General features: G+C 41.2%; 1 protein-coding gene across 4 annotated transcripts in view; it reads left to right on the forward strand.

Annotated features, from left to right (window-relative positions):
- The window catches only part of LPGAT1 (lysophosphatidylglycerol acyltransferase 1), a 129,748-nt gene that overhangs the window by 58,307 nt on the left and 49,319 nt on the right, over window positions 1–22,122 (forward strand). For all 4 annotated transcript variants that reach the window (XM_084623056.1, XM_084623055.1, XM_084623054.1 and 1 more), the window contains 2 exons: window positions 6,203–6,298; window positions 13,673–13,946. In XM_084623056.1, coding sequence (XP_084479182.1) covers window positions 6,203–6,298; window positions 13,673–13,946 — 370 coding nt within the window. The remainder of the gene's footprint in view (window positions 1–6,202; window positions 6,299–13,672; window positions 13,947–22,122) is intronic.

Below are 22,122 nucleotides of genomic sequence, written 5' to 3' on the forward strand. Positions count from 1 at the left end.
CCAGTTTCACTGTGCAATTACAGCAGCTGCTACAAGATCAAAGTCCATCTAACCAGATTGCACGATTCAAGAGCTGCTCAGAGTGAGATGAAGTCAGCACTGTGGAATAGGAAGCATCTGGGCTTGTAGTTTATCCTGGGAAATACTTTTCTTCACACTTCATCCTCATTCACTTTTAAAAAGAAAAGGAGTACTTGTGGCACCTCAGAGACTAACAAATTTATTTGAGCATAAGCTTTCGTGAGCTACAGCTCACTTCATCGGATGCATTTAGCGGAAAATCCACTGAATGCATCCGATGAAGTGAGCTGTAGCTCACGAAAGCTTATGTTCAAATAAATTTGTTAGTCTCTAAGGTACCACAAGTACTCCTTTTCTTTTTGTGGATACAGACTAACACGGCTGCTACTCTGAAACCCTTCACTTTTAAGTGGGTAGGATAGAAAGCAAAAAGCAGTGCACCTCCTGAAACTGAATCAGAAAAAATAAATTCCTTGTGTATGTGTCAGTGTGGATCCCCGAGTGTGCATGTGTCTTATGCATGAGATATTGCAGGGGTGGCCAACCTGTGGCTCCAGAGCCGCATGTGGCTCTTCAGAGGTTAATATGCGGCTCCTTGCATAGGCGCTGACTCCACGGCTGGAGCTACAGATGTTAACTTTCCAGTGTGCCGTGGGGGTGCTCACTGCTCAACCCCCTGCTCTGCCCCACGCCCTGCCCCCCCTCCATCCCTTCCCCTGAGCCTGCCATGCCCTCACTCCTCCTCCCTTCCCCCCCAGAGCCTCCCGCACATGCGAAACAGCTGATTGTGGCAGGTGGGAGGTGCTGACTGGTGGGGCTGCTGGAGGGCGGGAGCTGATGGGGGGGGGGGGGCTGCTGATGTATTACTGTGGCTCTTTAGCAATGTACATTGGTAAATTCTGGCTCCTTCTCAGGCTCAGGTTGGCCACCCCTGTGATATTGGAATCTTTTGAATATTAGTATCTGCTGTACCATGAGTACTCATGTGTGTTCCCACCAAAGGGCATAAAGCCCAGAGCAGCCGTAGCTGTCCCTTGGTTCCTTCTTACAGCCTGTGATCATGAGACACAATGAGCGATGTCTACCACAGTCACAATGCACAGAGCTTCGTGGCTGCAGGCCTCTGGCATTCTGGGAGAAGTGCAGTGTCGAAATGATGATTTGCCCTTCTAGGGCAGACTGACTTAGTGCACACACGGTTGACCCACCATACTCTGTGAAGAACTCCCGGTCCACATTCTATTCATTTGGCATCCAAGCCACAGCCCCAAATGGGTGAACCCTCTAAATATCAGAGGTACTCCAGACAAAAGATACCTACTTTCAACCATGGTCTTCTAAGTACCCAAGAAAAAGACACGGTTCTCTTGGAGGTGGCCATCGTCTGCCTCAGTTGCTCATCACCCGTCATCTGCTTCCAGACAACAGGCTTGATGGATGGGTCAAGATCCATGTTTAACCACTCAAGTGCCAGCCCATACCCTCCCTTTGGAGACCAGCTTGAATCCCACCCTCCACCCCCAATTAGGCTTGGACTTCTATAACTGACAGATGAGTGCTGGACATTGTCTGCCATGGCTAGGTCTTGCAATTTCAGTTCTTTTCCCCACTCCCATTCCCTGTCCCTCTTCAGGGTCCCTTCAGCTAAGGAAGAAGTAGCTTCTGTGCTTTGCCTAGGAGCTATAGAGTGGATACCTCTTGGAGTAACAGGGAAGATGCTTCTACTGATAGTTCCTAGATCTGAGATAGGATGAAGATCCCCTTTTTCTCCAGGATAAGGAAGACTTAACAAATGTATATGCCGTCTCCCATTCAGGATGGTAATACTTGCTTCCATCATCTCTTTTTTTCAAGCTCAAGACAAGTTTCTTGTGTATGCATTTCTACCAATTCCTTTTTTTCTCAGATCAATTTGCAAAAATTGGACAGGATGCAGCCATTACTCATTCTGACAACTCCATATTAGCAGACACAATTCTGGCTAACACATCTCCTCAAGATGTCTATTGATCCTTCCATACCACTTCCAGATTTTACAGGGATACTATCACAGAATGAGGGTCAGATGTTTCATCCAGACCCAAGGTCATGTTGGCTGATTGAGCGTTACTGATGGACTGCTGCTTAAAAATACAAGAGAACTTCCTGCAAAGGCAAAAACTCTCCATTGTACCTCTAAATAGAAATGATTTTCAACTTGGTCAGCCTAACACAACCATGACACACTGAAGGCCCATTATACCAAAAGATCCCCTACCACATTCTAGATTTAAAACACTCTGGACTTCTTAGTTCTGCCTAAGTCCACCTTGCAGCAATCTCAGCAATAATAAATGCTCACCGATCAGAGAAGCCCTTCTTATGTGCAATCTTAATATTGCCCTTACAAGCCACCTGGAACCCCCTTTGGACCTCTCTGAATGCTCTCTATACCACTTTATTCTCAAAGTGGCTGCCTTAGTTGCCATTACATCATCCAGAAGGGTCAGTGAACTCCAACCTCTTTACCATAACATTCCATAGAGATAAGGGGGTGTTAAAACTTTACCCAAGTTTATTCCCTATATTGATTCAAACGAAAATCTGGCACAGTCTATTAGTTTATCCCCTTCCACCCTCCCCAACCCCAGTTCTCTTTGGGAGCGAAGAAATTCCCCACCGTGGACCCTTGCTTCAAGGGTCTTGGTATGTTATCTCAATAGGACATAGGTAAGGTTGCGAGTCTGTCACAGAAGTCATGGATTCTGTGACTTTCCAGGACCTCCGTGCCAGACTTGCAACCAGCAGGTGCGACTGACCCCAGGGCCACCCGAGCAGTTTGCGGGGGACTGCACCGGCCCCTCCCTGTAGCAGCAGTGGCCGCGGTTGGGGCCATCCCCTGCCAGCAGCGTCGGTAGCGGTCCCATGCCGCCCCTCCAGCATCAGCAGGCACCCCAGAGGGCCTGCCCCCTGGAGGCCCCTCTTCAGAGCAGCATCTGTGGCCCTGGGGGCTCCTCTCGAGAGCAGCAGCTGTGCACCTGGAGCCCCCTAGAACACCAGAAATTTAGTTGGGTATATAGTACAAGTCATGGACAGGTCATGGGGCCGTGAATTTTTGTTTATTGTCCAGGACTTTTACTAAAAATGCCCATGACTAAATCTTAGCCTTAGACATAGCCTATGTCTATGCAGCAAAAGCTGTGCGTTGGCTAGCCTATCCAAAGTAGCTTGACTCAAGCTAGCACAAGTAATGCTAGCAGTGAAGACAGCGCAGGCTTCAGCATGGATAGTATAAGTCTAGCATGAACCTTGAGTACATTCTCGGCTCACTAGTCTGTACTGTGCTGACTTTGCTGCTGCTGTTACCCATGTTAGCTGGATTCACGCTAGCTCAGGTTGGCTAGCCTGTGCACAGTTTTTGCTGTATAGATATAACTAAAGCCTTTCAGACACACTCCATCTTTTGGTTGCCACCTCTGGTGCTTCAAAGGGTCAAGCCGTTTCCTCCCACAGAAGAGTAAAATTGATTTCATAGTGTATTTCAATCTGCTGTCATCTGTCAGCTACATCTTTTCCTCCAAATATTAAAGCTCACTCCACTAGAGCACAGGCTGCCCTTTCTGTATACTTCAGGAACATCGCTCTGTCTGAAATTTGCAAGGCAGCTCTGTGAAGTTAATTCCCTTACTTTGTCAAACACTATGCTCTTGGCATGGCTGCAAGATCAGATGTCAGATTTCATCAAGCAGTGTTTACAGTCGCTATCCAGTCAATGTCAATCAGGTCTTCTCAGTCTGACTTTCCAGACTGGACACTGCTTGTTAGTTACCTAGAGTGGGATCCACATGTGCACGTACTTGAAGAAAGAACAGTTATTTAATCTTTATAGTAAGTGTGATTGATTTTTTTTTTGGGATGTTGTCATCCATATGGATCCCATGACCTTCCCTTTACCCTGCTTTTTCAGAGTCCTCTGGGATTCTGAATTAGTCAGGGAACGAAGGTATGGTTATGCCTGCTCTGCCTGTTATGTCCTCGGCGGGAGGGCACAGGGCATATGTGGCACAGGTATGGCTCAACTGACACTGTTGTTCAAAAGCTTTGATCTCATGGACATGGATGTATCCACATCTAAAGTGGGATCCGCATGGATTACAACGTCTCGAAGAACCATATTTACAGGTAGGTAATTGTTCTTCACCTGGAGATACACTATTTTATGTCAAATAACTTTTAAAGTCTGTTAACATCAAAAATAAAATGCAAGTGGTGGGTATTTTTTTATGGGAGACACAAAGTTGCTGAAGATTTAAAATCAAATAGATAGTTTCTCTAAAATTTAAACTGAGTACAGTTTGTGGATGAAGCTGTCTGATTTAAAATGGGGGTGGCATGTCAGAAGGGGGCTCTGATGGGATCCTTGGGGTGCAACCTTGGACTGTGGGACTACTGTGTCCCCTTAACTCACTATTCTGGGTTGTCTCTCACAATGCTTTGCTAGTGACAAGCAGCAAACTCCTCCAGGCTCTATCACGCAGCACACCTGCATGTGGAGCCCCACACCCAGCTAGATTGCATTAATGCTCCCAGAGCCACTCATGAATCACGCAGAGTAAGGCAAATTCTCTTCCTCCCTTCCCCCCCCACCCCCGGGCTGCCGCTCCCAGCCTTGTACTTCAGGAATATACCCGTCTTGCACTGCTCAAGACCCTTTCTTGAGCAAAGCAAGTTTATTAATTGGTTCACCACTTCATCAATGGAAAGTGGATATACACCAGCCTTTGCAAACTTGAGCAGATTTACCAAGCTCTTCAGGCAAACTCACTGGTGAAGAAAAACAGTAAAACAAATTTATTGATTACAAAATATGTATTTTTAAGTGATTATAAGTGATAGGCAAAAAATAAAATAAAATATATGCATGCAGGCTAGACTCTCAACCCTATTAGACTGGGCAACATCTAGGTTAAGCAGTTTTTCTCACCCTACTGGATATTGCAGTTTCACCCTTGAAACCTGGGCCAGACTCCTCTGTTAGTCTTCAGTCTTCTCAGTGCCTTTGTTGCTTGCAGCATAAGTGGGGGAAGGAGAAAGGCCAAACATGTGGCCACCCTGTTCTGTTTTATACCCTTAGTCCATGTGCTTGGAGAATACAAGTCCAGGCATGTCTGGTGGGCATTGCTGAGTCACAAGGTGAAGCAGTACCCCCTGTGTGTCTCCTGTGAGGGAGTCATTGTATTGTAAGGTTTCAGAGGAGCAGCCGTGTTAGTCTGTATTTGCAAAAAGAAAAGGAGTACTTGTGGCACTTTAGAGATTAACCAATGTATTTGAGCATCAGCTTTCGTGAGCTACAGCTCACTTCATCGGATGCATTCAGTGGAAAATACAGTGAGGAGATTTATATACACACCGAACATGAAAAAATGGGTGTTTATCATGCACACTGTAAGGAAAGTGATCACTTAAGTGATTTTTTTTCATGTTCTGTGTGTATATAAATCTCCTCACTGTATTTTCCACTGAATGCATCCGATGAAGTGAGCTGTAGCTCACGAAAGCTTATGCTCAAATAAATTGGTTCGTCTCTAAGGTGCCACAAGTCCTCCTTTTCTTTTTATTGTATTGTAACTCCTCTGCTGGACAACGACTGGTGATATATGTTCAACACCCACCTGGGCATTGGTTACCTCCCTTGTCGTTGTCTCTGGAGAGCTAGTATCTGTGCACTTCCCAAAACCACAGCATATTTTAGTGAAAACCATACAAGACCATTCTTATAATTTTATATGCATTAATGATGCACATATTTAGATAGAACAATGGCTTTCAGCAGATCATAACGTTTGCAAGGGTTGATACCTGACATGGCATGCTTCATATGAAATATCACAATTATATATGTGGTGAATATGGGGGTTACAGGGCGCTTCCCCAACGTATAGAGTGTCACAGGGGCATACAGTGTGCCTGTGTAAAGTTACACCATTTGAGTAGCAAGGTAAAATTGTTCGCTGACTTTAACGAGAGGGGTCATATTTGTTCCTAGAAAACAAAATGGCACCTGATCCACTTTTCACTTTTGAAGAGCTAATACTGTTTATGCGTTAGCTTGTGGGTTTGTTGTTGGTTTTTGAAAAGATGATCTCTCTGTCTGATTCTTTGCATACAGTATATACTTACAAGTCCTTTCCTAAACTTTCAGGTTGTCCGTCAGATGATGTGGCTGATGGATCATATTTTTAAGTATACAAACTTTGGGATTGTATCGCTGATCCACGGAGACTTCTTTATAAAACAGGTAAACAATAGACGTATGGTAGTGCCTTGATTTATCCTTGTAGTCAGTGCTCTGTTTTCTGTTAAGTTTTCTAGATCCAGAATTTCAGTGTGACCTTCTAGGGTTTATTTGTGTAATTTCTGTAGTGGGGATTACAAGGTGAAATCCTTGTGCTGAAATGTACTTGCTAGAGATAGATTTAATATAAAATAAATTAAAATATTTTAATTCGTTTTTAGTAATTGTATTACTTAACATTTATATGATGATAGAGGCCTCAACCAGGAGGAGTCCCATTGTGCTAGGCCACGGTACAATTAGACAGTCAATTACAGTCTTTGCTTCAGAGTTTACAATCTAACAGAGGTACATTGCCATAAATGTAGAATAATATAGTGCTGAATCAGGCCTGGAATACTGATAATGTGTAAACATCAGTGACTCTTGTTTGTTGGCTATATTATCCTAAAAGTTGACAGATAAATGCTTACTGAGATTTTCTGTATTACTTTTTTGTTTGTTACATGCAGAGCAAACCATCCTCCAAGAATAAGAAAATGTAAAAAAGGTTTGGTAGCTAACATTGATCTGATTCCAGTTATGCAAAGTATGACATTCAATATACACACTTCTTCCCCTCCACCTGCCTTATTTATTTGTCTGGGTTAGGAAGGGGGCAGGCAGGTGTAGGGTAACTGGGATATTGTAACTTTGAGGAAAGAGGCTAATCTGTATTTAAAATGGAGTGACTGAGGATCTGTTTGAAAAAATATAAATTTCAGATCAGATTTTCAGTTAGGAGATTACAGGGGTGCCTATCAAATTACAGGCACGATTACATAATAAAATAACCTCCAGTGGTGGGCCTACAGTGCTTTGTGGATGACCTTTGGTTACATGATAGTACTCTTTGTGCATCTGAGAGAAGAACTGAACCTGACACGTTTTAAAATATCGATCTTTCTATCGTATTTACTTACATTTAGCGCACATACAAGACAAATACTGAGTTATGTATGCTAGAGGGCAGAGGCAGATTTGCTAATAGGTTATACATTTTAGGATATTTTTGGATGTTTTTGTTGCTCTTCCATCTACCTAATGTAACCAATGTATATCTGAAAGTAAATTGAAAAATTATTAAGCTGCAAAAACAATGTTTACCCTTGTAAAAGGGTATGGTACTGCAGACCTCAAATTTTCATTAATCAGAGAAGTATGCTATCTGGAATCTGAGTACAAACAGTGAAAGAGAAATGTATCTTTTTCTTCTGTAATTGTTTTTCTGATGGGCATATACATCACTGGCATACAATATTTTTCATTGCAAAAGTAGCTTCAAAAACCCCCTATAATCTTCTTTGAGCATTGATCATGGTATCATAATAAAAATGAACTCCCCTCCCTCCCTCTCATGAACAGGTTTACTTGCAGTAACTAGAGTATTTGTTTTTTTCAAAGGGGGTGACTAGTGCTCTTTTTTCACCTAATAACTGGCCTGCTATTAGTGTAAATTTCATTTTCTAACTTGTCTGCTCCTGGGATAGGAAGATGCATGGTGCCCTCAAGGAACTGTGACCCAATGGGTTTCTGTTACTCCCATGCTCTCCCTCCACAAAAGATCAAGACTATTGCTTGTGCTACAGAACTACTAGTCACCAGCTAGAAGAATGCAGATTCTAAAGCAACTGTCTAATCTTCGGTTTCAGAGTGGTAGCTGTGTTAGAATGAGGAATACTTGTGGCACCTTAGAGACTAACAAATTTATTTGAGCATAAGCTTTCGTGGGCTAAAACCCACTTTATGGGATGCATGCAGTGGAAAATACAGTAGGAAGATATATATACACACACAGAGAACATGAAAAAATGAGTGTTGCCATACACTAATGAGAGTGATCAATTAAGGTGAGCTATTATCAGCAGGAGAAAAAAACCTTTTGTAGTGATGATCAGGATGGCCAATTTCCAACAGTAGACAAGAAGGTGAGAGTTACGGGGCGGGAGGGAGAAATAAGCAAGGGGAAGTAGTTTTACTTTGTGTAATGAGACATCCACTCCTAGTCTTTATTGAAGCCTAATTTAATGGTGTCCAGTTTGCAAATTAATTCCAATTCAGCAGTCTCTCGTTGGAGTCTGTTTTTTGACTTTTTTGTTGTAGTATTGTGACTTTTAGGTCTGTAATTGAGCAACCAGGGAGATTGAAGTGTTCTCAGACTGGTTTTTGAATGTTCTAATTCTTGACATCTGATTTGTGTCCATTTATTCTTTTACGTAGAGACTGTCCGGTTTGGCCAGTGTACATGGCAGAGGGGCATTGCTGGCACATGATGGCATATATCACATTGGTAGATGTGCAGGTGAACGAGCCTCTGATAGTGTGGGTGATGTTATTAGGCCCTGTGATGTTGTCCCCTGAATAGATATGTGGACAGAGTTGGCAATGGGCTTTGTTGCACGGATAGTTTCCTGGGTTAGTGTTTTTGTTGTGTATTGTGTGGTTGCTGGAGAGTATTTGCTTCAGGTTGGGGGCTGTCTGTAAGCAAGGAGTGGCCTGTCTCCCAAGGTCTGTGAGAGTGAGGGATCGTCCTTCAGAATAAGTTGTAGATCCTTGATGATGCGCTGGAGAGGTTTTAGTTGGGGGCTGAAGGTGACGGCTAGTAGCGTTCTGTTATTTTCTTTGTTGGGCCTGTCCTGTAGTAGGTGACTTCTGGGTACTCCTCTGCTCTGTCAATCTGTTTCTTCGCTTCAGCAGGTGGGTATTGTAGTTGTAAGAATGCTTGATAGAGATTTTATAGGTGTTTGTCTGAGGGGTTGGAGCAAATGCGGTTGTGTCATAGAACTTGGCTGTAGACAATGGATCGTGTGGTGTGGTCTGGATGAAAGCTGGAGGCATGTAGGTAAGCATAGTGGTCAGTAGGTTTCCGGTATAGGGTGGTGTATATGTGACCATCGCTTATTAGTACTGTAGTGTCCAGGAAGTGGATCTCTTGTGTGGACTGCTCCAGGCTGAGGTTGATGGTGGGATGGAAATTGTTGAAATCATGGTGGAATTCCTCCAGGGCTTCTTTTCCATGGGTCCAGATGATGAAGATGTCATCAATATAGAGCAAGTAGAGTAGGGCGTTAAGGGACGAGAGCTAAGGAAGCGTTGTTCTAAGTCAGCCATAAAAATGTTGGCATACTGTGGGGCCATGCAGGTACCCATAGCAATGCTGCTGACTTGAAGGTATACATTGTCCCCAAATGTGAAATACATGTGGGTGAGGACAAAGTCACAAAGTTCAGCCACCAGGTTTGCCGTGACATTATTGGGGATACTGTTCCTGATGGCTTGTAGTCCATCTTTGTGTGGAATGTTGGTATAGAGGGCTTCTACATCCATTGTGGCCAGGATGGTGTTTTCTGGGAGATCACCAATGGATTGTAGTAACTGTAATCAAGCATCAAGAATTATAACATTCAAAAACCAGTCGGAGAACACTTCAGTCTTCCTGGTCACTGAATTATAGACCTAAAAGTCGCAATATTACAACAAAAAAAGTCAAACAGACTCCAACGAGAGACTGCTGAATTGGAATTAATTTGCAAACTGGACACCTTTAAATTAGGCTTCAGTGAAGAGTGGAAGTGGATGGGTCATTACACAAAGTAAAACTATTTCCTCATGCTTATTCCCTCCCTTACTGTTACTTTCACCTTCTTGTCAACTGTTGGAAATGGGCCATCTTGATTATCACTACAAAAAGTTTTTTTTCTCCTGCTGATAATAGCTCACCTTAAAGGATCACTCTCTTTATAGTGTGTATGGCAACACCCATTTTTTTCATGGGGTGTGTGTGTGTGTATGTGTATCTTCCTACTGTATTTTCCACTGCATGCATCCCATGAAGTGGGTTTTAGCCCACAAAAGCTTATGCTCAAATAAATTTGTTAGTCTCTAAGGTGCCACAAGTACTCCTTTTCTTTTTGTCTAATCATGGTTCAGCTGTCATTTTAATGGCCTATCGGAAAAAGAAGGGTGTGTTTCAAGGTCTTTTGCTGCTTTGGTGGCCCTACCATCTGTTTACCTTCCTCTTCTTCTTATCCACTCCTTAACTCTTTCAAATGGTCCTCCCCAAATCACAACTTTTTCAGGCTGTCTAGTATGATGGTATCTGAGAGCATCCAGTGCTTGCTGGGTGTTGTTTCATCCATATCCTTGAGGGGTTGGAAAGATCTGACCTCTAAAATATGAAGTTCCTTGAATGCAATTCACTTTTGTTACCAGACTCATATGGGCCCATGTAAACTTTATGGAGTGTGTGTAGGGGCTTGGCAAATTAGGAGATAATCAACTGCTGCATACTTCCTGACCAATGCAGTATTTAAGAAGCAATCTGGTGAGTGTATCTTTAAAGTACAGACAAGTTTGGAAGCTTGTGATTTCAAAATCTGTGCAGAAATGTCTTTATAATAAGTCACCTTTCTCCATCCCGCCCCGTCACCATGCCTCAGTGGGTCACAGCTGAGGACATCAGATTCAAGACAAACTGCTGAGAAATAGGGCAGATTCACCCCAAAACTGGTGGTTATTCTATCATACGATGTACTAAGACAGTAACAAAAGTAAATTTCTGTCTTACCACACTGGTTAACAACAAGTTAAAAATGCTGTCGCCTAAGGCATTCCAGCCCTTATTTCATAGGTGCCGACTCCGTGGGTGCTCCGGGGCTGGAGCACCCCTGGGGAAAAATTAGCAGGTGCTCTGCACCCACCGGCAGCCAAGCTCCCCCCTCCTTTCCTCCCCCCCCCCCATAGCACCGAGTCCCCTCTCCTCCCCCTCCCTCCCAGCGCTTCCCGCCCCCCCCCCCCCCGCATGCCTCACAGCTGTTTGGCAGCACTTAGGACTTTCCCGGAGGGAAGGGGAGGAGTGGGGACGTGGCACGCTTAGGGGAAGAGGTGGGGCAGGGGTTGGGACTTGGAGGTAGATGGTGGAATAGGGGTGGGGACTTTTGGGGAACAAGTGGAATGGGGGTGGGGTGAGGGCGGTGTAGGGGCGGGAAGAGGCGTAGCTGGGGGGGGGGGGAGTTGAGCACCCACTGGGCAGAGGGGAAGTCTGCGCCTATGCCTTATTTCATCACCCAAACACTAGACTTTGTTATTGAAAACCAATGTTATCAAACAAAGGATTCTTCTGATCTCAAGAGGACAGTCACATAGCCAGGTCAATATATAACTCGGCTCTTACCCAATAAATACGCAGTTGCCAGTCCTTTAGTAACTAAAACATAAAGGTTTATTTATAAGGGAAAAGAGGAAGAGAATTAAAATGGTTAATAGATCATGAACATACAATCATTGCAAATTTCTTATCTTAGGTTTGTAGCAGTGATGGAACAAACTGCTGGCTTGTAAAGTCTCAGGTAACTTCCAAAAGATTGGAAGGTCCTCAGTCCATAGTCAATATGTTCCTTTCAGTTGTAAATCCACAGTCCAGAGAATCAAAGCAGGAAAGAGGCAGCATGGAGATGATTCAAGGTTTTTTTTTTTATACCCTCTGCCATTTGGATGGAATTTTACTGTCCCAAACAAAATACACAGCACAGGAAAAGTACAGGCAACAAGATGAAGTCCAGGGTCACATGAGCACATCACATGCCCTTCCGTGGCTTGCTGACTCACAGGGACCAGCCATTGGCCACTTGGAGGCTAAGATGTCTGCAGGAAGAGCCGTCTGGATGGAATGAGTTTCTTTTATGGCCTCATTGTGAGAGTTAATTGCCTTTAATGGGCCACGAACACACAGCTGTCTGGCTTGAGTGTACCTGGTGGGTGTTACCCCAGGAACAAACATATTTGGGGTGTGTGTGGGTGTGTGTGTGTGTGTGTGTGGGTGTGTATAGTATTGAGACTGTATTAATATATCAAAAAGTAGTAGTAAAGGGAAGAAGCACAGTCATTTTTTATTTACCACTTAAGGTTTAATAACTACCAGAGTCCCCAGACTAGCTACCTTAGTGCCAACTTTTTACCCTTCTAATATCTTGTTGTCCTGAGTAATGCTTTGTGTTAATGGTGTAGTCTTTTTTTGGCACAAAAGGAATGACTCTTCTTAGATAGCTGCAAAGGTTAGCAAGGAATTTATTTAGAGCTGTTTACAAATCAGACTCTTGTCCTCTAAATAGAAGAGATAACAAAACATAATTTCAGAATCACACACCAAAAAATTAATCTGTGCCAGTAGCTGCCTACCTCTATAGAATGCCAGAATGTAGCCTGTGGTGCTTCTCTCTCATCTAACAGCAGTTTTGTTTAGAAACAATAATATGAATGTTTATGCTTGCTGGCCTGAATGTTTTTAGGGAATTCCTCCTAATTGAAATTTCTCATATAATCGCCATATTTTATATTATATAAATTAATTTCAGATTACTTATGATGATTCTTTTTAAGAAACGAACTCTTTTTTTCTTGGCAAACTTTTACTTTACTTAAGACAAAAACTAGAGGTATTCATTTTATTTCTTCTTTCAGTTATCAAAAACCTACTTTATAAATGCTGAATGCTGGTACATATTGCAAACCTACTCTTTAAAACCATGACCAAGGGGGAAATGCCCTCATTTCTAACCCTATTTAAAAATAGTGTCGTCTTACAGAGAAGATCTTTCCCTGGTGTATTCATTGTCATAACTGCTAGCTTTGGCAAACAAATAAGTAATACATTCAGGTAGCCCAACTATGGGAGAATGGGAAGAGTTCTGTGTTTGGCTTGTATGCTATCAACAGAATTAAATTCTAGTCTCAGTTAAACCTTTGCAACCCCTACTGAAGGAAAGAGACCAGTACTGAAGAACTTGTCCCATTCCTTTGTATTGAAGATAATGGGATTGCACAAGGGTGAATGCAGTGAGAGCAGAGTTTTGTCTTGCAACCACTTTATTATGAGTGGTGTTGTGTAAACCATCTTGACTTTGGATTCTCGTTGGGTTTGCAGTTGCAATAAAAACTTTTTTTTTTAACATGTAAACTTGGGCAAATTTGATCAGAGGACCGTTAACAGATAGTGGTCTGGGGTTCCATATTTATTATGTCATACGGAATCCTTTTTAACGGTATAACTGCACTTTAAAGATTACACTTAAAAAAGAGAACTGGTCAGAATGGCAGTTTTACTCTCACTTTTGAAAACCTCTCTTCGTCCATTATGAGGGTGGCATTGAGTTGACCATCCGTGGTTGCTTTTGGGAAAACAGTATTTATGTTGGCATTGAAGGTTTATTATGTAGCATTCTGAGAAAAAACAGAGTTTAAACATTATTTTAATTGATCAGTTTTTAGGATTTTTAAAAATCTGCTTAGATTTTAAGACTACTTAAAATATCGCTAACCTTTCTCTCCTCCCCCTCCCAGGGAAAAGCTCACCGTGACCAGCAGCTTGTGCTCCTAAAGGAGCATCTAGACAAACATTACAGGAGCCGTGACCGGAAGTGGATTGTACTGTTTCCAGAGGGCGGCTTTCTTAGGAAAAGGAGGGAAACAAGCCAGGCATTTGCCAAGAAAAACAATTTGCCATTTCTTACACATGTCACCCTGCCAAGACTGGGAGCAACACAAGTTATTCTGAAATCACTTGTAGCTCAGCAAGAAAATGGAACCCCAGCAGGTGGAGATGCGATGGTAGCAGGTAGGAATTGTTGTTATGAAATTTCAAAATAGCTATTGTTCAACGTGAATACATAGTTACTAAATAAAACTTCATGATGCTTTGAGTTAGAGGTCTTTTTCCAGCCAGATCACTACCTGAATGTGTGAAATCTTGTTCAAAATATGCTGAAAATTCTAATTATCGTAAGTATTGGTTGACTATAATATTTTTCAAAATTTCTTAGCATTTGCACTTTGGTTTCAGTCCTTTATTTTTGGAACTTGAAAGATATTTTTGGTTGTATTCTCTGACTTTCTGTTCTATTTAGATTTTTATACTCTGCACCCATCATAGTGGTATTGAATGACCAACCGGATGTATGGAGATTCACTTCACTAATTCCTTACTCAGAGATGAAACTATAGAGTCTGGTTTGAAATACGCAGACTAGTGGGTTCATGTGTGTCATAGATAATAGTACATACCATCCTTGGTATGTTGTATGCAAGTGGCTAATTTAAAATATTGTTAAGTAGGGAGTTTACAAGGGGCTTTAACAGATTGAAGAACCAAGATGCAGCAGCTCTGACACTTAGTATTCATGATGGAAGCCCGCTCAATATAGCGATCAGGAGGTGACTGGGAATCAGGACTTCTCTGTATAGTCATGGTTCTCTCTTCATATATAACTTTAAGTAGGATAATAGTAGCACTTCTGCAGCAAAATTGCTTCAAATCCTTCCATAGTGAATCATGCATGTTTAACTCTCATACCAAGTATCACACGATTCTAGAATCACCTAGCGGTTTTTAATTTTCATAGCGAACATCATGCATACCTAGAGGTGATTATAGAGGAAGCCTATACTCTGCAAACACTGAGATATAGGATCCATAAACATCACACTTTTACTGTTTACATTTATCAAAAACATGGCATCTTCCTTATCCCTAGAAAAAGAAAACTAGATAAGAGAGACAGGCCTGTAAATGGCTATGTTTTGAATAGCCATTAACAACCATCTTCTAATAAAAGAGACTTTCTAGGTTGAAATAATCTTTCTGCCTTAAGATTCCTCTTCTGATACCATCTGTCTATTTCCTCTCTGTGCTGTATTCAGAAACTTGAATGCAGAGCTTTTGTTCCAGAATACATGGATCTGACCCTTATAAATGAGACTGCTTCATTGGTTCCCTCCGTTAATAACTGATTTATTGGAGTAGTTTCCTTCCTTCGACTTTGTGTCGGGGAACTGAGTAATAGAAAAAATAATCTCTCTTCTCTCCACCCCTCTTATATAAAAGATCTCAAACACCTCTCCCCCAATCCCTTTCTCCTTCCCTCCACTGGCTGCCTTTTAAGAGTCTGGCTTTTTTTCCTCCTATTTCTGATAATACCACAGATGTCATACTTGCAATTTCCCCCATTCCGATAGGGAGATGCATTATGGGAATTTTATTGCAACATGCAATGTAGGCAGTCTATTTTTCCTTCGTCAGTGTGTGTTCATGAGTTAAGAATTTTCCTTTTCCCACTGAAACTGTGCTTTCTCCTCCTCCAAGTATTCCCAGGAAATTTATATTATTGTACTTTCCAATTTTCTCTCCTGGCTTTTATAACTTTTTATTGCAAAATTTATTATCTTATCATGTCATGTTTGTTTCATTTTGATCTTTGTCCAATGTTTTCTGCTTTAGCTCTACAGCTTTTACTGTATCCCGTACACTTTTGTGATTAAACTTTTCATTTTGAGTCTTGAGATGTGAAGGGTTGTTTCATATCTCTTTTATGATGGAGCAGTTCTAAGAAATCAATAATACTACTTTTTGTCCTGAAGTGTTTGCGTTGGAGAGGGAATAATGTGACCGTGTAACCCAGGGCCCTAGTGGTGGGGGTTGATAGTTGTGGCTTTAAATCTGTCTAGTCACTTAAGTTTTTTTTGCTTTTTGGCATTTTCAAACAGTCAGTGGGTTTAGATCTATCTTGACTATAATTATGGGATTTCCATCACTCATAGTAGAGGCAGTGGTTTTTTCCATATTGAAACTAGTGTTATGTGTAACTGTACCTAAAGAATTATACATCATAACTAAATTTGAGAGTAGGGATTCATCCTTTGCTTTATGAAAACCCGGCACATCAGTTATTGTTTTTTGTTCGTTTGTTTTTGTTTTGTTTTGTTTTCAAAACAGTGTGGGGATTGGTCTTCAAGTATATATGCAAAAGGATATATTGAAATAGATAGAGAAGACTGGGAGCAAACCCTATTGATGAAAGTAACCTTGCCTACCTAGGAAATGGGAAGAGATGGCCTACTGATAGGGGTTGATTTTTATTTTGGAGATAGTAGAAGTGTTCTGATTAAAATGAATTGCAAGTTGAGCTGTGTGAATTGCATCCCTTAATACTTGGCGTTCTTCTCTCCAACTACGTACAGAATGGAGACAGAATCAATTCTCTGAGATGATCTAAAGGAAAACCAATTTTTATTTAACAAACAATGTTATGGGGGGAAAGAGCATTCGCCTATGCTAAACTTTCCTAAAAGAAATTACAAACTCTCTTCTTTGGAAAGTGTAAAACTACAACTGACCAAATGCTAATAAATAAGCAACAGAGAATAATCCACCAGTGGCAGGAGCGTGGACTAAATGACCTGTTAGGTGCACTCTCTTTCTAGATTCTGTGAATAAAAGCTAGTAAGTGCTGCTTTATAACTTTGCTTACCAATGAGATATGCTTTTTTAGAACCGTGTTTTGTGGTATATGTAATTAGTATGATTTCCCCCCCCACCCCCCCACCCCCCCCCGGTGGTGGCTGATTTCACCCTCACTCCTTGGCCACAGACACAGTTATGAAAAGCAAAAATCCTTGTATTGGTACATTTCCCCACCTGCTGCTATGCATCAAAATAAACAAGAAGATAAGATACCTTCAAGGCTCCCTTGTGTGATGCTTAAAAATAATCATGAATGCAGAAAAACATTCTAATGTCTTTAGAATGTAAGCTTTCTTTTAAGAAAAATGAGTTTATATCCATTTCCTTTGTTGAGAGCCATTTGAGAAGGACAATGTGCTGTTGTCCTTTCTACCCAGCTTTTTAGAAAAGACTTCATAGTTTTGCTTCTGCTGTTATACATTTGAACTCACTTGTCTCCCTAGAGACTTGGCAGATAATTCACTGCTCATTCTGGCCTCTTATAAGTTGTGATACAAGGTTAAAGATCTTACTAGGATTTTTTAATACGTTCATGTTTCTTACAGCTTTACAATCACATACATTACAACTAAAATAATGTATAACAGTGGACCGGAAAATCACTTGTGCAGTAAGGGCAATACCACAAAAATGGATAAACTTTCAGTCACCATCTTACTAACATATAAGGGCTAAGATCCCTAAAATTGAGACTAAACAAAATAGTAGAGGAATTTATCAGAAGGCTGTTTCACTACATTGAAACAGTCTTTTCACTCATGCTCTTTAAATTAAAAGTTTTGACTTTAAGTAAACATATCTATTTTATTACAGCTAGCTAAACCAAAAAAGACCACACATAACTCATCATCCCATGGCTAAAAAACAGCTCAGTACTTGCTTTCTAAAATAACCATCCACATCACTTTTGATTGTTTCTACTGCTTCTTATGAAATCTTTCAGACAACTCTGAGCATAACAAAAATGATCAGCTGTTAATTTTGAATACGGTTATTAAAGGAAACAATTATATATCAGCAAATGTTTGCCTTAATTTAAGTTCATCACTTGCAATTTCTATGAAGTGCTTTTAATACACACTTCGATTTGCAGGCAAGTTACTCTTAACAGTAGAATCACATAACTGGAGCTTCAATGCTAATATCATGGGTCTCAGCTGAATTAAACGTCAGCAAGGCATGCATCTAGCGTTTTGGGGGGTTTTTTGTTTTTTTTTTAAGACATTTATAGATAAGTATTTGTGTGTGTGTGTCAGGTGAGAGCCTATTTCTAGTCTGATTTTGCAGCTCTTTGTTACTAAATGGGATTCGTTGGGGATAGTGACAGGTACTCCAGCTGAACTGTGAGGGTCGTCTTCTACCTCTGTTCTTGGTGATGATGGTTAGTCTTTCTGTTCCACCAGGCATGATGTCTTTGCTTGCTTCCTTCTTGGATCTGGTCAGGGGTTTTGTCTCGGGAAGCTTCACTGTTGGGAATGTCTTTATTTTATGACCTTTCAGACTTGGAGATGGCTCGCTGATGCTGTAAATCTATTCATTAGCTTACTCCCTAAATAGTGAGTTCTTGGATTAAATTGCCAGTTGTTAGGGGAAGCTTTGCAGATTCTCACTTCATGAGTTACCTGGTACTCTTTCCTCTGTTACTATAAGGTGGGTGCACAACTAGTTGGAAAACTACTCAGAGAGTAGTTATTAATGGTTGAGTCCAGCTGGAAAGGCATATTGAATGGGGTCCCAGAGGAATCTGTACTGGGTCCTGTTCTATTTGATACCTTAATAAACGATTAAGAAAATGGCATAGAGTGTACAAGTATAAAGTTTGTGGATGTTATCAAGCTGGTGTGGGGTGGAGGGCAGGATTAGAATTAAAAGGGATCTTGATAAATTGGAGAAATGGTCTGAAATAACTAGCTGAAGTTCAATAAGGACAAATGTAAAATGCTGTATTTAGGAAGGGCAAATCCATTTCACAAATACAAAATTGGAAATTACTTTCTAGGAAGGAGTACTGCATAAAAAGGATCTGGGGATTATAGTGGATCACAAACTAAATTAGTCAACTATGTAATACTGTTTCAAAAAAAAAAAAGGTGTGTGTGGGCGGGGGGGGCGGAAACATCATTCTGGGATGTATTAGCAGGAGTGTTTTAAGCAAGATGTGAGAAGTAATTCTTCCGCTCTACTCCACAGTCATGAGGCATCAGCTAGAGTATTGTGTCCAGTTCTGGGCACAACAGTTTGGCAAAAATGTGGACAAATTGGGGAAAGTTCAGTGGAGAGCAGTAAAAATGATTAAAGGTCTAGAAATCATGACCTACAAGAAAAGACTGAAAAAATTCTGTTTGTTTAGTCTAGAGAAGACTGAGGCGGGGGTATAACTGTTGTCAAGTATATAAATGGTTGTAAAAAAAAGGAGGGTGATAAATTGTTCTCTTTATCCATTGAGGACAGGACAAGAAGTAATGGGCTTAAAGTGCAGCCAGGGAGATTTTAGGTCAGACCTTAGGGAAAACTTCCTAATTGTAAGGGTAGCTAAGCACTGGAACAAATTACGTAGGGAGGGTTTGACCATTGGAAGTTATTAAGAACAGGTTAGACAAACAACTGTCAGGGATGGTCTAGATTAGCGGTTCTCAAACTGTGGGTTGGGACCCCAAAGTGGGTCACAACCCCGTTTTTGTGGGGTTGCCGGGGCTGGCCTAGACTTGCTGGGGCCCTGGGCCAAAGTCAGAACCCCACCACCCGGGACTGATGCCCAAGGACTTGAGCCCTGGGCGGCAGGGCTCAGGTTACAGGCCCTCTGCCTGGGGCTGAAGCCCTTGAGCTTTGGCTTTGCCTCCCCTCCGCCCAGGGTGGTGGGGCTTTGGCTTTGGCCCCGTCTCGCGGGGCTTGGGCAGGCTCAGGCTTCGGTCCCTGCTCCTGGGGTCATGTAGTAATTTTTGTTGTCAGAAAGGGGTTGTGGTGCAATGAAGTTTGAGAACCCCATGTCTAGATAATACTTAGTCCTGCCTCAGTGCGGAGGACTGGACAAAATGAGGTATTGCGTCCGGTCCAGTCCCACATTGCTATGATTCTGTAGATTACTTTATTGAATGTAACATTGCCAGCTAACTTATTTCAGTCTTTACTTTTCTGACTTTATATTTGAAGAGTGCTATTATCCATTGCTTACTCTGTTCTTAGGTTATTTTCGTAGACTGCTTAGTGCTAGTAGTTGTTAAGCAGATAAGTTATTAATAAGGAGGAGGAAGACTTTTGTTCTCAAACTTCTTTTCTAGTTCTGCAGCAGCGTACTTATGTTTGTATTATACTTTTAATTAACATAAAACAATATAGAAAACCCTGTAAACAGGAACACTGATTTACTTCTCACTCTGAAGTATGATTGCTAATATTTAGGTCTGTTATCTGTCTCTGAGAGGAGGTCTCTGAAAACGTTAAATGAACAGTTTTGTATTTGTAAATTTAACCCTTTCTGTTATTCCTACAAACATTCTTAATAGTTCAGCTAAACTGTACTTTACTTTTTATTTGGAACACTGTAGGATTTGATATAACTACTCAAACTGCTGATCTGTCAAGTAAACATCTTACCACTAGCCAGTACTAGATGTTTAGGGGAACATGGATTGAAATATAATGTATATAGGGTCTGACATTCAGAGTGGTTGAGCACCTGCAGCTCCCATTGACTAGTGGTTACTCCTCACACGTCTGAGAATAAGGCCGCTTGCCAATTATGTAATGTTCTGTTTATAGAGTAGGATGGTTGGGGGCGGGGAGGGTGTTAATCAGCCATCCAGGTATTCCCAGATTCCCTTCTGCTGACCTGAGTTACTGGTGAAATGACATGTGCAGTGAATCACAGCCATAATTTCCCACTGCTGGGGAACTGGGTGGAGGTTAGGATGTGAAGTGGAGATTAAGATTTTCCTTCATCCTTCCCACTTTGCATCCCCATCCAAGTGTGGTAGCCACAGTGTGCTATGTCTCTGTTATTCCTGCATGTGAACTGGAGAGATGTATGAGATGAAACTTGAACAAACGGGCTGGTCTGGTCCAGTGGCAACATACCTCAGTTCAGAACCAGACTTCTCGCTCATGCCTGCAGGGGCTTCTTGTATGACATAGTTAGTGTTCTCCCTTTTTCTGGGGGAAGATGTACATAGAGTAGCCAACTCAGGACACTTGAGGGCTTAAATTTTCTCCTCTTGATGTTAATAAAAGTTTTGCAATTAACTTAATTGGAAAACTAAATCTGTCCCTTTAAGAAAAAAGAAAAGGAGTACTAGTGGCACCCTTGAGACTAACCCATTTAATCTCACTGTATTTTCCACTGAATGCATCCGATGAAGTGAGCTGTAGCTTACAAAAGCTTATGCTCAAATAAATTGGTTAGTCTCTAAGGTGCCACAAGTACTCCTGTTCTTTTTGCGAATACAGACTAACACGGCTGCTACTCTGAAACCTGTCCCTTTAAGAGCAGCATCAATAGAGCTCCAGAGAGATGAATGTCAGAGGAAGGGGTGTGTGTGTGTCCTTTTTGGGGAGAAGAGCAGAGTAATAGGGACAAACTAGTTGGAGGAATCCTTGAACAACATCCCTGTACCCCCCTCAACTGCCTCTGGAAACTTTTTAAGTGAAGGACAGTGGGAGGTGAAGAATATTTTTTACATTGATTTCCCTATTTGTTTCAGAGTGAAGGAGAATGAGTGGCAGAGGAAAAAGATATGTGGAGAGAGGAAAAGACAGAAATAAAGGAGGGGAGAACAGAAGCAATATCTGAATTTCATATTTTAGAAGATTATACATTAGGTATTTGTTTAAAAATAAAAAAAAAAGAGAAAAGGGCTCATTTTATCTTTATGAAAGAAGTATGTGGGTTGGGGTGAAATTTCCCCTAAACTATATCCAGTATGAGAGGCTATTGTCTGGTTCACATTATTGTCGTCTAAATATCTGCCCATTTGAGTTATCCTATTAACTGGCAGGAGCTATCCTTCTGAAGAATGGAGAATATTTAGTTAAAAAGTGAACATTTAACATTACATTCTTAATGTGTTCTTGTAAATAAATATTACTCTTACAAGTAAACAAAAATCTTCTTTGCTTTCTTGCCTAGAGATCAATGGTCTTGTGTAATATTGAGGTTGCAGATCAAATCTAGAGGGAAAACTGACTTTCCAGTGACCCTAATGGAATTTCACCCATGTTAGGCTAGCTATTCATGCAGGGTCATCTGGTAATGTGACAACGTAATAATGGCATAACTCAAAATTAGATAAAATATAAATAATTTACAATCCAGTTGTTTAATAAGGAATTAGTCTAAACACTGTCTAGATTTTTTTTGGTAGATTTTAGAGGAAATATAAAAAAATAGATATATTAAGTGGTGGTATAATCTGCTTGTGTGTACAGAGTAAATGTTCTCAGAAATTTTAATATGAGTGGAGCACCAAGGAAGCTATCCAGTCCTTAATGTATGTTGTAC

The sequence above is a fragment of the Lepidochelys olivacea genome (genome assembly GCF_965140295.1).
Source record: "Lepidochelys olivacea isolate rLepOli2 genome assembly, chromosome: 3".
Classification (NCBI taxonomy): Eukaryota; Metazoa; Chordata; order Testudines; family Cheloniidae; genus Lepidochelys; species Lepidochelys olivacea.